This window comes from Lathamus discolor, chromosome 3 (assembly GCF_037157495.1).
Source record: "Lathamus discolor isolate bLatDis1 chromosome 3, bLatDis1.hap1, whole genome shotgun sequence".
Classification (NCBI taxonomy): Eukaryota; Metazoa; Chordata; class Aves; order Psittaciformes; family Psittacidae; genus Lathamus; species Lathamus discolor.
Genome location: NC_088886.1, coordinates 21,138,305 through 21,155,000, shown reverse-complemented (window position 1 = coordinate 21,155,000; position 16,696 = coordinate 21,138,305). Strand labels below are relative to the sequence as shown.

The window sequence follows — 16,696 nt, the reverse complement described above, 5'->3', positions numbered from 1 at the left end:
TTTTTAGTGAAATCATGGATGATTTACCACTTCCACAGGGTTTGCTATTAATTAAATGCTGACACTCCTGATCTCGTGACATTCAATTTGTAGAGATGGAAGTACTTTGAAAATCACAAATGTTAACATAAGCTGGGGATTTCTGGAGCTAATGTGTTCCATGGCACCTCTAGTATGCTTAAATGAAGCAGTGCTAATGGTGTTAAATATGCTGTCCACTTTCATCCTATAAACTGTCTCTTTAAATATTGGCTTATATTCAAATTGCTTTACTTTTCTGTTGTTTTTCTTTTCAGGCAAAATTTGAGGGGTGAGCAGTAGGTACCAGACTCGATGAGTTTCCATCGAAATGTCGGAAAAGTCAGGCCAGAGTACAAAAGCAAAGGATGGAAAAACGAAGTATGCAACGCTCAGTCTGTTTAACACTTACAAGGGAAAGTCACTGGAAACTCAGAAAACCACAGGTGAGTAATCTGACTTCAGTTTTGCATTCTTTCAGTTTCATCATTGCTGTTGTATTAATTAAGAGTGCGAAGTATGTGAGCACTTAACCACAGCGAGATTTATTTTCTTTTTAACTGCTTGATACAACAGTTAAGTGGAAGAATTCTGTAAAGCAGTGTTGATTACAGTATCTGGTTAGCTGTATACAAGAGTATCAGTTCAGGCAGACAGCATTTGCAGTCTAGTAGGAAGTAGAATATGGGTAAGTAAAAACTGTTCTATAGCTGCAGTCTGTATTTGTTACCGGCATATGACATGGCATTCCCCAGCTGTGCTTTTTACCATATTAACATTTGTGCTACTGGAGATTTTTGATCAACAAGAAGGCAGTGCTCACTTTTGTATCAGGTGCTTTGTCTGTTTTGCAGACAAACACTGGGTGAAACTGACACTGACCTTTCAAGTAAGTTTACTGTGGACCTTTTTCAGGATTAATTGGATTGAGAATCAGGAGGGAATGACACTCTGAAGGCTTAGAATTTGATTTGGCATATTGCCTAAATTGGGGGGTGAAAGAGATGTGTTTTAAAGGCTAAAACTGAGATGTCTGTAATGATACAACGTCTAAGGCAGTATCGTGTATGTGTTCACCTGATTAGTTGGTAGGTTGAATGTCTTGTGTAGTGCATTGGCTTCATGTTGCTTTTTCATACTTGTGGTCTGGAGTAAATGCAATTTGTAGGAATGTTTTTGCAAGAGTGGTGTCTGCCAACTGAAACTGGCAGCAAAAAAGAAATGGGCTGCACCCATGTGGGTATTCCTGGACTCATTAGAGTACATGGAAGTCCAAGAGGAGTGAGAGAATGATGTTTGACAACGTGTTAAAGGATATTAGGATATCAGCATCACATTTTAAATGAGTTCTCTAGCTTCCTGTCACTGAGCAGTGTGTATAGAGTTGGGGCAATATATCCTTTTTCATTTCTGGTATAGGCCAACCCTAGTGATTAACTATTCTAAGAGTACACAAGTTGTCTCAGACCAAATATTTCTAATGCTGTTTTTTAAAAGTAAATTATAAAGAACTTTGAATTTCTAATTCTAACGCTCTTGAATTTTTCTTGAAGAAACATTTTTGTTGATTTAGGTACCTTTGTATGAATGCTGCCTGCTAACAGTGTTGTTAACTTTGACTTTCTGTTTTCACATGCAGTTGCTGCACGCCATGGATTACAAAGTCTTGGAAAAGTTGCTATTTCAAGGAGGATGCCTCCACCAGCTAACCTCCCCAGTCTTAAAGCAGAGAACAAAGGCAATGACCCTAATGTGAACATTGTGCCTAAAGATGGCACAGGATGGGCTTCAAAACAAGAACAGCACGAAGAAGAAAAGTAAGTGACCAATTGAGATGTGTGGTTTTTTTCTGTGCCATTTCTAAAGCCAGGGGTGGGCAGGGCCTGAGAAGAAATTGGCTGAACTTGACTGTCCTAAAAAAAAGGGAGGAAAAAGCACTGCTGTTAATTTTCATAAGGTTCTTTCTGTTAGGTTGATAGTTAACAAAATGGGTAACAAAACACACACTTAAGTTGAAAGCAGTGTGCTTATCAATTCCATATGAGGGGTATCAGGTACCTTTAGCCACATGGTTTTGTACATTCTGATGGCTGCTTAAGTGAAATACTATAGCACATTTTTGTAAGATCTTAAACTTTACTGCAGCTTAAGACTCCCCAGTATGTGATACAGACAAAATGGAAGTGATAGTGATGTTGATGCAGTGCTGTATACTGTGGATAGTACGATTTCCTATGCTAAGTGCAATGTCATCTGCTGAGTTTTTCACACTTGCACAGCAGGTCAGGTAAAGAAGAGACTAAAACTTTTCAATATTTAATTAGAAAGTATTTTAAAGCAGTTTTTATCATAAAAACTTTAAATGGGATATGATTCACTATAAAAGTGCAAGTGCGTTTTAAGTGTTTATTTTTTGACATACCAGTTTTTCTGAAAACCACTTGCAGGTAGAGGAACTGATTGCATGTCACTAGCACTTATGAAAGCAAAAGATGACTAAAGGGTGGGGTTTTTTCTCCCCCCTTCTTGCTGTCCCTTTATTTCTCCTTGTATACATTACTACATTTAAATGTCAATTTTTGACATGTCTCCAAAAAGCTGTTGGACTTTAGGAGTACAGTATTGTGTTTAGCTTTTTATTTTAAGCTCATGAAATTACAAATTTACAGTTTTCTGCCCAGTGTTCTGTATGGTTTTGGTGTGTGGTTTTGGTTTGTTTTGTTTTTTTTTTTAAATCTTCCTGTACTTCAAGGCCACTTACCCTTTGTCTGGTTAATTCTGAGTTAAGCCTTTACTTTGTTTGAGTAAAACACCCTTTCATCTGCCTTTCCATAGTCTGCTGCTTGTGTTAAAAGTGTATTCCAGTAGTTGATGTTATGCTTAAAAATCAAATAAATAGCTATCACTTGCCTGCAAGTGGAAGGTGTTTGTATTTTCATATGCATTATTCTGACAAAGGCCTCGAAGTCCACATACAGGTAAAGCTGGGCGGGGAGGGGGATTTGTTCCCAGGAACAGGTATGTATGGCCATGTGACAAGTAAATTCTAAGCGCAGGCCATGTAATGCATTTGCTCAAGTGTTCCGAACATTGTTGTAACTATTGCTGTATTTCTCCAACATGCTTATAAATGCTACTGTTTACATGTATAGTGTACTGGTATTCCTTCACAGGTGTTGTGGATAAAGGTAACATTTTGATATCAGCTTGTTTGATATCATTGGGTTGTTTTGGGGGGGGATTTTTTTTTTCTGTGTTGCTGCACTGAAGTTCACATGAGTGACTTGTTTCCTATAATTCCAGAATATTTTTTCTGCTGCTTTCCCAAGCTGTTACTCTTTCTATGGGTATTCCTTTTTCCTGCATAGTGTGGCCTGTTGTATATTGGTTTGATGAATTCATGTAGCACTAGCTGAGTTCTTTCCCACATCAGTACGCACATCTATAGGACAATGTTTGGGTAACTCAAAGCCAAGCGCATTTAGAATTTGAAACAGTGGAAGTACAAGGAATAAGCTCTTTAACAGTCTTGTTCGTTGTTTCACTTTGTGTGTGACAAAGTACAGCCATGTAGATTACAACTTCCGCAATGTCTGCTTAGAAAATGTGCAGCTGTAAGGAGGTACAACTAAGTGGAAACTGAAAAGATGAGAATTTTATTTATTTATTTATTTATGGTTATCTGTGAAAACAAATGAAAATTGTATTCGGTTACCCTTGTGAGAAGCCAGTTTGTTTCTCCCCAGCAACGATTTTTTTTGAGGGGTGAGGGGGCTGCTTTTCGGTTTTGTTTTTTTTTGGTGAGGTTTACTTCTGTGTCAGTTTTGAGACTACTGTGTAGCGGTTTGGGTTGATCAGTGCGGAACCCAAATGGAACTAACTTCTCAGTGGCAGTCCTCAGAGTTTAGAATTCAGGATCTATTTAAAGCATTTGCAATTGTTTACTATAAGTTGACTGGCATTATATTGCACTAGTTATGTTTGTCTTTACTTGCATAATAAAGTCATTCCGTATACTGGATTTGTCCTATAATTCCTGTTTAATCAAAAATTACTATTAATGAGCTGGAGGTCTTGACTTGTAGACAGTAACGCTTTGGAGTCTTAAGTTATCTGAATATGCGGATTTTGGAAATAGCTGTACTTGAAAGAAACTAAACAATATCACTGAATCTGTAGACTACCGAGATCATCTTCAAGAATATGACTGGGTTTTATATTGGAGAAAATGAGTGCTTCTGTCTGCCTCTTCATTGTTAAAATAGTAAAATTGAGAGTGTTCTTACTAAGCTTAAGCTTCTGTACTCCAGTTCATGAAAAAAACTGATGGGTGCTATAGTGTCTTTAGCTTTCTTTATTGGCTTCTTTTATTTCCTAAGTTCTAACATGTATTTGCCTTCTTTCTCTCAGTTCATAGTGGTTTTTAAGTGTTTTCCTCTAACTCCCAAGGCAAGAGAATATTGTTATAAATTATTCCCTTCCGTGGTTGTTGATTGTTTGGGTTTTAATTGTTCATACACTAGTTAAAAAGTTAAAATTCTGTTCATGCCTGACTGTATTTTCTGCTCAGCCATTTTCATTCATTCCTCTCCATTTTGAGTAATCTACTCATGAAGGAATTGGCTAATTTATTCCAATTTTAGCTGTAACTATAACAACTCATTTTATATAAGACCGTGCTTTTTTTGCAGAAAAGTAGCTATTGGTTCTTCAGCTGCATAGCTACCTCATTTCATTCACTTGTTTGCAGTAGTAATCCTTGAGGATCTTAGTCTGTGCCCACCTTCTTATATTCACAAGTGCTTTCTCTCTAATTCCAGACAGCCAGACGTGCCGCAGACACAGCCAAAACCTGCTGTTCCTGCTCCTCCAGAAGCAGCTCCTGTTGCCAAATCGTGGGCCAACACCAAACCAGGTGGACAAGATGGTAAGTGATGTTCAGGTTGGAGGGTTCTTGACTGGCCTAGCAGGCTGTGAATGCTGCTGTGAAACCCTCAGACTTGGCAATAATTTGAACCTTGACTGGGCCAACTGGGACTACAAATTCTGTGGAAGCAACATTCTTGGCGGGAAGGTAAAATGGTCCCCTGTCACTAAAGTGAGCTACAGCCTCATTTAGCAGCAGGTCTGACTGTCTTCTAAAGGACTGGTATCATCACCTCATTTGTTTTGACAGTGAAGTGGTGGTCACAGTGTAAGCTCTTGAACGTGGCTATGATAAGGAGGGAAAATTACAGTCAATAGTTATTATGCATACAATATTGATGTGAAAGGGTTTAACCATAAGCAGTTGTCATTCTAATCATAATTTTGGATCATTTTGTGCAAAATATGTGTAGTCTTGCTTCTATTTAAATGTCTACTACAGCATCACTTTTCCCTTTTATTTTATAGGTTCCTTGCTTATTTTGGTTTCAAAGCGATAGTGTTCAAGTAGGAAAAGCATTAAAGGTGTGGTGGTGGTGGGGTTTTTGCTGGGTGTTTTTTGGTGGTGGTGGTTTTTGTGGACTTTGGAGTTTGCTTTTTTTTTTTTAATAACTGTTGGAGTACTGTTTCCATCAGCGTGAACCTTAGGTTGAGTATTTTTGTAGAATCAAATAGGTTGGAAAAGACCTTAAATATCATCAAGTCCAACTTGTATCCCAAGACTGCCAAATCCACCACTAAACCATGTCACTAAGGGCCTCATCTACATGGTTTTGGTGATTCCACCACTTCCTGAGCAGTCTGTTCCAAAGCCTGATCACCCTTTTAGTGAAGAAATTTTTCCTAATACCCAGTCTAAGCCTCCCCTAGTGCAGCTTGAAGCCATTATCACTTGTCTTATCACTTGTTAGTTGGGAGAAGAGACCAGCACTCACCTTGCTACAACCTCCTTTCAGACTAAGGGAGACTCAACACCCCCAGTTCCCTCAGCTGTTCCTCATAAGACTTGTGCTCCAGACCTTTCACCAGCTTTGTTGCCCTTCTCTGGACCTGCTCTAGCAACTCAATATCTGTTGGAGTGAAGGGCCCAGAACTGAACACAGGATTTGTGGTGTGGCCTCACCAGTGCCGAGTACAGGGGGATGATCATTGCCTTGGCACTGCTGGCTGTGCTGTTGCTGATACAGGCCAGGATGTTTATTGAGTGAGCGGTTACATAGAATTCCTTTCCTATGTCTCTATTATAAAAAATAAACTACAATTTGTTTTATTCCTTACATTTGAGACTTAAAAGCTTTCTTTGGCTCTAAAATACAGTTTTAGCTTTCAGATTGAAGAAGTGAGCTCTCTTCTGGATAGAGATCTTAGGATAGTAAATCTGAATTGCATGGTGGTAACTTCTGGGTCATTATATGGAGTTTGTTAACATCACATATCTAATGATTTTGCCTCTTTTTTTTTCTCAATAAATATTAGAAGTGAAAATTCTGAATTATCTACTTCTTGTTCTCCTTTCTTATGTTCACTGTTTCCTTTGTTATCAAATTCAGGAACTCGACAATCATGAGATGGTCGAGTTCAGGATCCTCAGGGCAGTGAAAAGAGCATGTAGCAAGCTCACTGCCCTGGACTTAAAGAGAGCAGACTTTGGCCTCTTCAGGAACCTGCTTAGTAGTAAGGTTCCATGGGAAACAACCCCAGAGGGCAGGGGGGCCCAAGACTGTTGGTTGATATTCAAGGATCACCTGCTACAAGCTCAGGAGTATTATGTCCCGTGCAGCAGGAGGGCCAGGAGACCTCCGTGGATGGGTAAGGAGTTGCTGAGGAAACTTACAGGGGAAAAAAGAGGCTTATAAAAGGTGGAAGCAAGGACAGGTGGCCTGGGAAGAATACAGGGATGTTGTTTGGGAAGCGAGGGACCAGGTTAGGAAAGCTGATGCCCAGTTAGAATTAAACTTGGCTTGGAATGTTAAGGATAACAGGAAGGGATTCTATAGGTACACTGCCAACAAAAGACAGACTACGGACAACATGGGTCCTCTCTGGAAGCTATCAGGAGAACTGGCTACCCTGGATTTGGAGAAGCCTGAGGTTCTGAATGACTTCCTTGCCTCAGTCTTCAATGGCAAGTGCTCTGACCACACCACCCAAGTCTTGGAAGGCAGACGCAAGGACTGTGAGAATGAAGGCCCACTGTAGAAGAGGATCTGGTTCGAGACCATCTTAAGAACCTGAATGTGCCCAAGTCCATGGGACCTGATGAAATCCATCTGCGGCTCCTGAAGGAGCTGGTGAATGAAGTTGCTAAGACACCGTCCATCATATTTGAAAAGTAATGGCAGCCAGGTGAAGTTCCCGACGACTGGAAAAAGGGAAATACAACCCCCATTTTCAAGAAGGGGAAAACGGATGACCCAGGGAACTACAGACCAGTCAGTCTCACCTCTGTGCCTGGCAAAATCTTGGAGCAGATTCTCCTGGAAGGCATGCTAAGGCACATGAAAAACACCAAGGTGCTTGGTGACTGCCAGCATGGCTTCACTAAGGGGAAATCCTGCCTGACCGATTTGGTGGCCTTCTATGATGGGGCTATGGAACTGACAGACAGGGGTGGAGCAGTTGCTGTCATCTACCTGGACCTGTGCAAAGCGTTTGACACCGTCCCACATGACAGCCTTGTCTCTAAATTGGAGAGACATCAATTTGATAGGTGGACCACCCAGTGGATAAAATACTGGCTGGATGGCCCCACGAAAAGGGTTGTGGTCAATGGCTCAGTGTCCAGCTGGAGACTAGAAATGAGAGGTGTCCCTCAGGGATCAGTGTTGGGACCGGTCTTGTTCAACATCTTTGTCGGTGACATGGACAGTGGGATTGAGTGCACCCTCAGCAGGTTTGCTGATGACACCAAGCTGTGTGGTTCAGCTGATACGCTGGAGGGAAGGAATGCCATCCAGAGGGACCTCGACACGCTTGTGAGGTGGGCTGATGGCACGGTTAAACTTCATGAGGTTGGCAAGTGCGAGGTCCTACACGTGGGCTGGAGCAATCCTAGGCACAGCTACAGGTTGGGCAGAGAAGAGATTCAGAGCAGCCCTACAGAGAAGGACCTGGGGGTGCTGGTCGATGAGAAAATGAACATGAGCCTGCTGCAGCATGTGCTCACAGCCCAGAAAGCTGACAATATCCTGGGCTGCATCAAAAGGAGCGTGACCAGCAGGTCAAAGGAGGTGATCTTGCCCCTCTACTCTGCTCTCGTGAGACCTCACTTGAAGTACTGTGTACAGTACAGGCTGAGAAAGTTGGGGCTGTTCAGCGTGGAGGAGATAAAGTGTGTGGAGACCTCATAGCAGGCTTCCATTGTCTGAAGGGGACCTGTAAGGATGCTGGGGAGGGACTCTTCATTAGGGATTGTAGTGATAGGACAACGGGTAAATGGGTTAAAAGTTAAACAGGGGAAGTTTAGATTGGATGTAAAGAGGAAGTTCTTTATTGTGAGGGTGGTGAGGCACTGAAATGGGTTGCCTAAGGAAGTTGTGAATGCTTCATCCCTGGCAGTGTTCAAGGCCAGATTGGACAGAGGTGACATGGTTTAGTGTGAGGTGTCCCTGCCCATGGCAGGGAGTTGGAACTTAGTGATTTTAGGGTACCTTCCAAACCTCACTATTCTGTGATTCTATGATAGCTCTCCTCCTTTAAGCTTTTCCAGGATTTTTTTAGCATAAGAAAAAGGAATTAATACTGATGCAAAGTGATCTGCATACCAGCCTTTCTACATAAGCTGATAAGATATTCTCTATGATACAGGAAATAGTGATTCAGCTCAGTGGCTTCAAAATGCATTTAGCTAATTATTTTGTAGTTGCCATGGCAGCTTGTATGCCAAGCCCAGATGGTGCCCTCATTTCATTCAACTAATGCAGTAGTGGATTTGCTGGTTGAAAAAGAAATATGGAATGTGAATTGGCATCAGCTGCTTGCTATCCTCCTCAGTTTGAAACTCAGGATATACCTTTTGTGCTCATGCTTTCCTCATCTTCACTTGGCTGGTGCTGGTACAACTTCTAGTTTCTCCAGATGCCTTGTATGCATTCCAGCAGTTGTTCAGCCAGCCGCCTCATGCTTTTATGTAAGACTTCAGTTGGTTAAGGCAAGAATGAATCCTTCTCTGACATTGGTGGCCATGTAGAAAGCAGAGACTTCTAAAATGTAATGGCAGCGTCTATTTCTAAGGTTATGCACTGGCTTAAAGTTAATTGCTAACGTAGCATCTTCGAATTCTTTAACTGCTTTCTGAACTGCTGGCTGACAATCTGGCTATTTCAGGTTGATAGCTAAAGCACAGTCAGACTGACCACTGAGGATGCCATTGCGTTGCAGTTGCTGCTGAAGTCTGAGCAGAAAACGTTTTTCAAGTTTCATAAAATTCATTAGTATAGCATGCCACAGGACCTCTGAAGAGGCTTGCTTGCCTAACAGGCCATATGGTTAGTGACTGCAGCTTTCAGTCCCTTTAAGCGAGTCGTTGGATGTAGCTGCTTGCGAACACCCAGCATCCAGTGTCCATTAACAGCAAACAATGTGATCTGTAGTACATGAAGTCACAATTAAGATTGTAATATTTCAAGGCAATTTGTAGGCACAATATGTATGAATTTAGGATACATAAATAATGGTGTTTGCTGTCATGCCTTTACAGAGAAGGTACAAAGAGTAGGTAGTTTATCCTGTGCTTGACTCTTAATCTTAAAAAAACCCCAAAAAACTCCACCAGGATCCTGTGTTTTATTGTTAGAGGATTCTTTCACAGTTCAAAGAGAAAAAGCTGTTTAGCTGTTATCTTAAAACAAAAGGTATATAATGGGGATTGGGAGGCAGATCCTTTATTGTGAGTTTGCTCTGTAGTCGTGTAGCCTAATACAATGTCTCTTATAGTAGCCAGTAGTTAAGTCAGGTGTAAGAACAGGGCGTTATTCAGGCTGTTGGAATAGAAGTCTTCCCTCTGTAAGCTTATCAGTGATCTGATACTAGAGTACCACTGACCTAATAGAATTGTAGAATATAGGTCAATATGCAGTAGATGAAGAGGTGGTGGTGGTGAGAAATTGGTTCAAAACATATGCTAACAAAATCTTCTAAATAAGAACACTATATATTTGGCTTTCCTCCCAGATGCAGTAGAAGTCTGAAAATTCTGGTCTTGATGGATTGTAGAAATCTAAGTGCTACAGTTCTGATACTTTACTCACAATACAAATGCTTTGGTCTTTAAAAGTCCTGACGAATTATTAGTTATTGGAATGAGTAATTAATCTTAAGGGCTTTGCAATAACATCATTGCCTATTCTTGAGGCGATTATAGTTGAAGAGTAAAAACAAGGGAAATCTTTGTTGGGGAAGAGGGTTATTAACAGAGCTGAGAAACTTTCGGTACTCTGCATGTTAAGTCTTGTTCCGTTGTCCATCACTGCTCTCCAGTGCTTCTGGATTTTTTTTTTTAGCCCCAACAGGTGAGATGGTTGGCCTGTTAAATTTAACAACTTTGGTAGCAAATGGGAATGCTTTATAAGTATTTCTCTTGTGAATAATGCTACCAGTAAATTAATGTGGCTTTAACATTCCCTTTTTAAGGATGATGAGGCTTTTTCCACTTTTATGAACTCTTTCGACTACAGAAAGCTGAGACTTTGTGATTATCTTATTCTGCAGGTCCACCTATTCAAGTAAATAGTTATTTCCAGCAAGAGTTTCCCAGTCTGCCGGCAGCTGGGGATCAGGAAAAGTCAGGCAAAGAGAAAGATACACCTGAAGAACTTCATGGATCAGGACCCAGCTTGAGGCCACAAAGTAAGTATATGCTATAAATTTTGGTGAAATCACATGGGTTTGTGTGGAACTTGTTCATTACAAGGATACTCATGTCCCGTACGAAAGAAATTGATTCATTGATTGTTTTAATCAACATACTCCTACACTGAAGAAACAAATTTTTGAACTTTCTTTTGCTTTACTGTGTTCCTGGTATGTGGAAAATAAGGTATTTGATCCTATTCTGCAGTTCACTTTCCATTTTCCTACCCTAGTCAGTACTTCAGTTGTGCTCTGAGGAACATTTGTTAGTTGCACAATGCTGTCATTTTCTTAAATCCAGCTGCTAGGGGTCACAACAGTTAAAATATGTATTAAGGAACTCTCTAAATATTATAGAAGTCATCATTAGAGTTGTCTCCAAGTGGTTAGTACTCAGTAGCCTGAAAAATTCCAAATAGGAAGTTAAATCTACAGGATACCAAAAGAGTGGACTGTAATTTGAAAGGTATTCGCATCTTTAGCGCATGACTGAGGTGCTCTCACTAGCTGGATCTGTTTCAGCTGTGGGGGATTAGATCTAGTGAAAACAACCATAACAGTGTTGTTTTTTTATATGTCTCAGTGAAGAAATATGTATTGTTTCCCCAGATCCTTTTAATGGGAAAGCATATGGGATTGTGCTTGTTTCCAGTGAAAACCAGGACTTCTTTCTTCCTTAAAAGTATTTCCCATGAGGTTTGGTGGACCAGGGATCTCTTCCTGCACTGTAGGTAGCACTTTCTTGTGCCAGTGATAGGCAAGATGGGCACTGTGCTTATTAAGGTCCTTACTTGATTTTGATATAGAGAATGAGTTGCCAAGAAATTTGGGGAGATGTCCAACACCAAATTAGGGAAATAGCTATGTGTGTTTCTTCCAGCCTCCTACAGGCAGTTACAGTATTGGTCAGCACTGTACATGCTGTATTAAGCCCTTCTTACAAGACTTGACAGGAGAAAGCTTGATGAACTTGGTGAGTACTGCCCCTTTAGCAGCCGTGCTCCCCAGCAAAGATAAGTGGAAGAACTGTAATGGATACTTAGGACCATAGTTTAACCCCACTTAAAGGGATTGTGCCCCTAGTAGAACAGTCTTTACAGAGCATGTCTGAATTTTTCTTGGTCCCTGTGGATCTGAGCACTGCTGTTAAGTTTACTGTTTTTATTGTCCTGACCTGTGCTCTGTAGGCAGAAACTGTAAAAAGAATTAAAATGGACTACCTGGCACAAGTCATTAAAATACCTTACTTTTCCTGGACTTTTTGCTAGACGTTCACACCCAGAAGCACAGCCCTCATCACTTCTATTTCATCCTTATCAGACAGAGATACAAGCCAGACTCTGGATATCTGTTTTCACTTAGAAAGATAATGCACAGGTATATGTCATTTTGAGCTGCTTTGGTGTTTCATGGTAGGCCTTTGCTGTTTAAGAGGCTTGATCTTTCTCTTGACAGCATTTTCACACTGAGTCAACAGTGGCCCACTTACCACAGCTAAATCTGTTTTCTATTCTGTGCTATTATCGGTATCCTTCCTAAATTGTGCTGTGTTTTGGAAGGTAGAGTAGGATGACTAGAGCGGTCTATAAATTTAACTCTTACACTTCAGGAGCACAGCTGAATGTAGGGCTAAAGAGGATTAGAAAACAGCCTCTGTTTTATCAAGCAGTCATTGATTTCGGTACTAGATATGAATGTGTGTCTGCACTGATTGCTGTGTTACTGAAAAGTGGGTAAGGAAGAATGTGTTTTTTATTATGCCTGTATGTAAATCTGTAGTATAAAGTCTGTTCTTGTTTTTTCTCGTACTGATTCTGCCCATGCAGATGCTACTAATTGGAGAGAAGGTGGTAATAAGAGCAACTCACCCAATTCTCCAACTGATCAAGAAGCTAAGGCCCTTGGACAAGAAGATGGTAATGCTACACCAACAGAACAAAGTGATGGCCAGAAGGCAGCAGAGAAGAGAGATGTGCGGTTACCACAGGTCCCTCAGCCCAAGCTGAATGGCCAGCAGCAACCACCTGTCTCTTCTCAGTACAGAGCAATGATGCCACCTTATGTAAGTGATGGTTACATGGAAGGTTTTAAAGCAGCAGGGATTGATTATTGGCTAGTGTAATTTCTTCATGCTCCTTTTCATCTCCCTCCTTTCATCTTCCTCCATGGGACACTTTAGCAGTTCTGCTAGAAGGTTGGGATTGCAACCAACTGCTCAAAGGATGTGGCTGCCTGTTGCCACTTGCTACACTGAGTTCCAATTTGTCAGTAGTTGGTTAACACTTGTAATCACTCAATCTTGGTGACTTAATGTCACACACTTGAGATACTAAGCAAATTCAAGAGTCTTGCTTTACTTCCATAGTGATTCTTTTGATGGTCTCAGTATGCTTAATGTAGTTACAATTTTTAATGAATGGTTCCTGTTTTTAAACCTTTCTTAGATGTTTAATCAGTATCCTAGAATGGCATATCCTCCCTCCATGCAAGGTCCAACAAGGTTTCCCAATTCTGAGCTTAGCAGGTAAGAAACCTTACAACTGTTATTGTTGTGTGGGTATGAACTCTGTTAGTGACTCAATAACAAAAAAATAAAAAGTTGCACTATTTCGATTATGATCATGCACTGCATAAGAACTGCTACTGGTTAGTCTCAAGTTTGGCTTGTGTGGAGCAGTACTATGGAGTGATTTGTGTTTGACAACTCAGCTATGAAACTTGAGGGAATTCTGCACATTACAGAAAGAGCAGGAGTCGCTTGGGAACACCTTTAAAACTTCAGCCAGTATTTTCACCTGTAAAAGGACACTTCCATTGTTACCTTGCAAGTAGTTAGTTCCTGGTTCTCAACTCTACTGCTTTCCAGTTAAAGAACTCTAATGCGTTAAACAGTTTATTTTCTTCATTTCTCCGTAGCTGAGGATGGCTGTGCACATGCATGAGGAAATAGGGAATGCTATAGGCAATAGGGTACAAACTGAGTGGGATCAGGAAGAGGACAGAAAGGCTGAGAGGGTTGGCTGGGAGAACTTGAGTGTAGGAGTAGGGAGAAGGTGCAGAATCTTTGACAGTGGGAAAGCTTGAAAAGTAGAAATATATCTGAGGTGGATTAATTGGTGTCAAGAAAGATATCAGATCAATGTGGTGTGTTGTTTGAAAGCTACAAGTCATTTGATTTTTTACTGTCAACTGATGTTTGGCTTGTTTGTGAAGTAAGTAAGGCTATAGCATCTAATCTTTCTCTTCCTTAAATAACCATCTGGTGTAGCAGTAGTTATTGGAACTACAGCAGTCGCACATGTGGATGACATTTATACTGTATTGAGAGAACTGTACTGTATACTTCAAATAATCATCATACAAGCTGACCATTTATCTAGTCATGTGGGTAAATAATGACAGTGGACATTGTTTTCCTTTTTTTTAGAGGGCCACGGGGAAGAGGACCACCTTCATGGTGTTCAGAACCTATTGAGCGCCCATCCATTCTTAGTGCTAGTGAACTTAAAGAACTTGATAAATTTGATAATCTAGATGCTGAGGCTGATGAAGGCTGGGCAGGTAAGAACATCAGAGTAATGATTTTTGTTATTTTTACAGTGAATCTTTCTAAAGATTAATTGAATATTTGCTTATGGATCAGGTGCTCAGAGTGAAGTGGATTACACTGAACAGTTGAACTTCAGTGATGATGATGAGCAAGGAAGTAGTCAAAAAGAGAAGGAAAGTGGGTGAGTCGGTGTTGCCAATTAGGTGTGAATGCCACTTAGTGTTTGGAAAGGTTGAGTGAAATGAGTGCAAGTACTCATTCCAAAAACATTCCTGTAATTGAATACTGTATTAAATCGCTTAATTGCCTGCAGACTACAGTCAGCTGGTGGGCATGTAGTAGTGTTCCTTGCTGTGAGGAGCTTTTGCTCTTGCTAAAAAGCATGGAGGATAGAAGATAAACCATCGAATACCTGTGTGGAGTACCCATTCCATTTTTCTTATTTCTCTGCACATAGTGATGAACAAACACCATCAAAAGATTCCCAGAGTCCTGATGGCCAGAAGGAAGCAGATGACCAGACAAGTGCTAAGTCTGCCACCCAGGTTTCCACAGCAGCAGCCAAAGGGTCATACGGCAAAAGTTCTCAGCTTGATCAGGTTTGTGTTCTTCTCTTCAGCTCTTCTGGCAATAGCCTCATAAGGAAAGGTCCAGCTCAGGTGCCTTTACAAACAGTCAGGTCAGTTAAAGTTATGAACATGAGTGAAAGCTTTAGCTGCTGAAAGAATTATTTGAGGACTGGTAACTGATCAGGTGCCGCAAAGTCAACTTAGCTGGTTCTGGTCACAAAATAAAAATAGCATGTCTTTATCTAGTGTGTTCTAATTCACAGTTTTGAGGGGGTGAGAACACTTGTGCCAGTGTGCCTGAACTCAACTTGTGCCAGTGTGACTGAACTCATAAACTTTAACTCAGTACTCTTGTCTGTCCATCCCTGTAACTGTGAATGAAGCCATTCTGGTGTCATCATACTTTATTAGTGGCACAGGGTAAATAGCACCCAGTTGACCCACAAATTTTGTCAGGGTGTGGGGTTTTGGTTATTTTTTGGGGAGTTGTTTTTTTGTATCATGATCCACTTTCCTCAGTGCAACTTAGCAGGAATGTGTCAGTTCACTTCTGATGTCTCAGGCAGATAGATTTTTATACAGACCATGTAGAATGCATCAGCTCAAATGTTTTGGTTTTCGATTTACTCTCTGGTAGAGGAAGATTGACAACCACCTCAGCTTATGCCTACTTCAGTCCTCTTTTAAATCTATTTCCACTTTCTCTCCCCCAGGAAAAGTTGCCATTGGCTGTATATGAAAATTTCCCAGTAATGTATTCTCTTGACACCAGTAATAACGAAGATGGGGGATCTTGAGTTGTTTTTACTTGTGCTTTCTCTCTATATAAAGAATGTGTCTTTCAGGGTTGGATGCTACGCTGAATCTGAGGAAAAATAGTGCAGTAACATGAAGTCTGGAATATGGATGTGTGAATTTTTAAAGTAATTGTTTAGTGATCAGTACATAACATGGAAATTTTGTTGCCATTGTTTTACGTGGTAATTTGTATCATGTGCAGGTAGTTCTTTAGGTGTGGTATCTTAATGCAGTGGAAAACAGTAAATCTAAAATTTGTTAGCTTGACTGTTAAGAGCTTGCTTAACCCTGGTGCTGTGTTTGCTCCTATAGGATCGGGGTCCAGCACAGCCTTCTTTACATGAAAGAGGTGGTCCTGCTCTTCATCCAAAATCTATTCTACCACCGGTAAGAGAGATTAGAATTGTCTTTATTTACCTTAGTTAAATTCTTTAATGCTGTGTTGGAGGGGTTTAGTCTAACAAAAGTAAAAATATGCTTCACGTAGGGATAAGCTTTTTCTTTAGCAAGAAAAATGCTTGTAATACTTGGCCAGTAAAAATGGGACCCCAACGCAACTGTGCTGCTAATTGTGTAAAGCAGCAGTTATCTGAAATGCATGAGAGCTTCAAATGCTTTCAGTTATCCAACCCCTTTTGAGAACTAGAGAGGACAGGGGCTTAGGAGCAGTACTGAAGGGCTGTCTGCTGAGGCAGATGGGGAGATGAAGTCCCAGATAAAATGTGTACGTAGTAGTTTCTTAGAATTCTTAACAGTCCTTATTAAGATCTCTTATCCTGAGCTACATGGAATTTCTTTGGCTTCTTGGGAAACTTTAGTCTGAGACCTGTCTTGAGTTTCTGTGATTTAGGGTGGCCTATAATCAAATCTAAAAGGTGTTTATCTTTGCTGTCTGATGGTGATGGGGAGGAGTGACATGAGCCCAGTGAATATTTACCTCTCCTTTCTGAGCTCATTGCATGAGTCTGAACTGGAGCAGGCAGGT

The 16,696-nt window shown here is 40.7% G+C and overlaps 1 protein-coding gene across 19 annotated transcripts in view; it reads left to right on the top strand.

Moving 5' to 3' along the window:
• The window catches only part of PRRC2C (proline rich coiled-coil 2C), a 78,431-nt gene that overhangs the window by 16,822 nt on the left and 44,913 nt on the right, over positions 1 to 16,696 (top strand). For 16 of the 19 annotated variants that reach the window (XM_065673928.1, XM_065673934.1, XM_065673941.1 and 13 more), the window contains exons 2-11: positions 297 to 464; positions 1,658 to 1,835; positions 4,839 to 4,945; positions 10,654 to 10,791; positions 12,606 to 12,856; positions 13,239 to 13,318; positions 14,222 to 14,355; positions 14,438 to 14,525; positions 14,802 to 14,943; positions 16,024 to 16,098. In XM_065673928.1, coding sequence (XP_065530000.1) covers positions 350 to 464; positions 1,658 to 1,835; positions 4,839 to 4,945; positions 10,654 to 10,791; positions 12,606 to 12,856; positions 13,239 to 13,318; positions 14,222 to 14,355; positions 14,438 to 14,525; positions 14,802 to 14,943; positions 16,024 to 16,098 — 1,308 coding nt within the window. In that variant the 5' untranslated portion in view covers positions 297 to 349. The remainder of the gene's footprint in view (positions 1 to 296; positions 465 to 1,657; positions 1,836 to 4,838; positions 4,946 to 10,653; positions 10,792 to 12,605; positions 12,857 to 13,238; positions 13,319 to 14,221; positions 14,356 to 14,437; positions 14,526 to 14,801; positions 14,944 to 16,023; positions 16,099 to 16,696) is intronic. The other 3 variants (XM_065673945.1, XM_065673944.1, XM_065673931.1) reach the window with 1 other exon arrangement.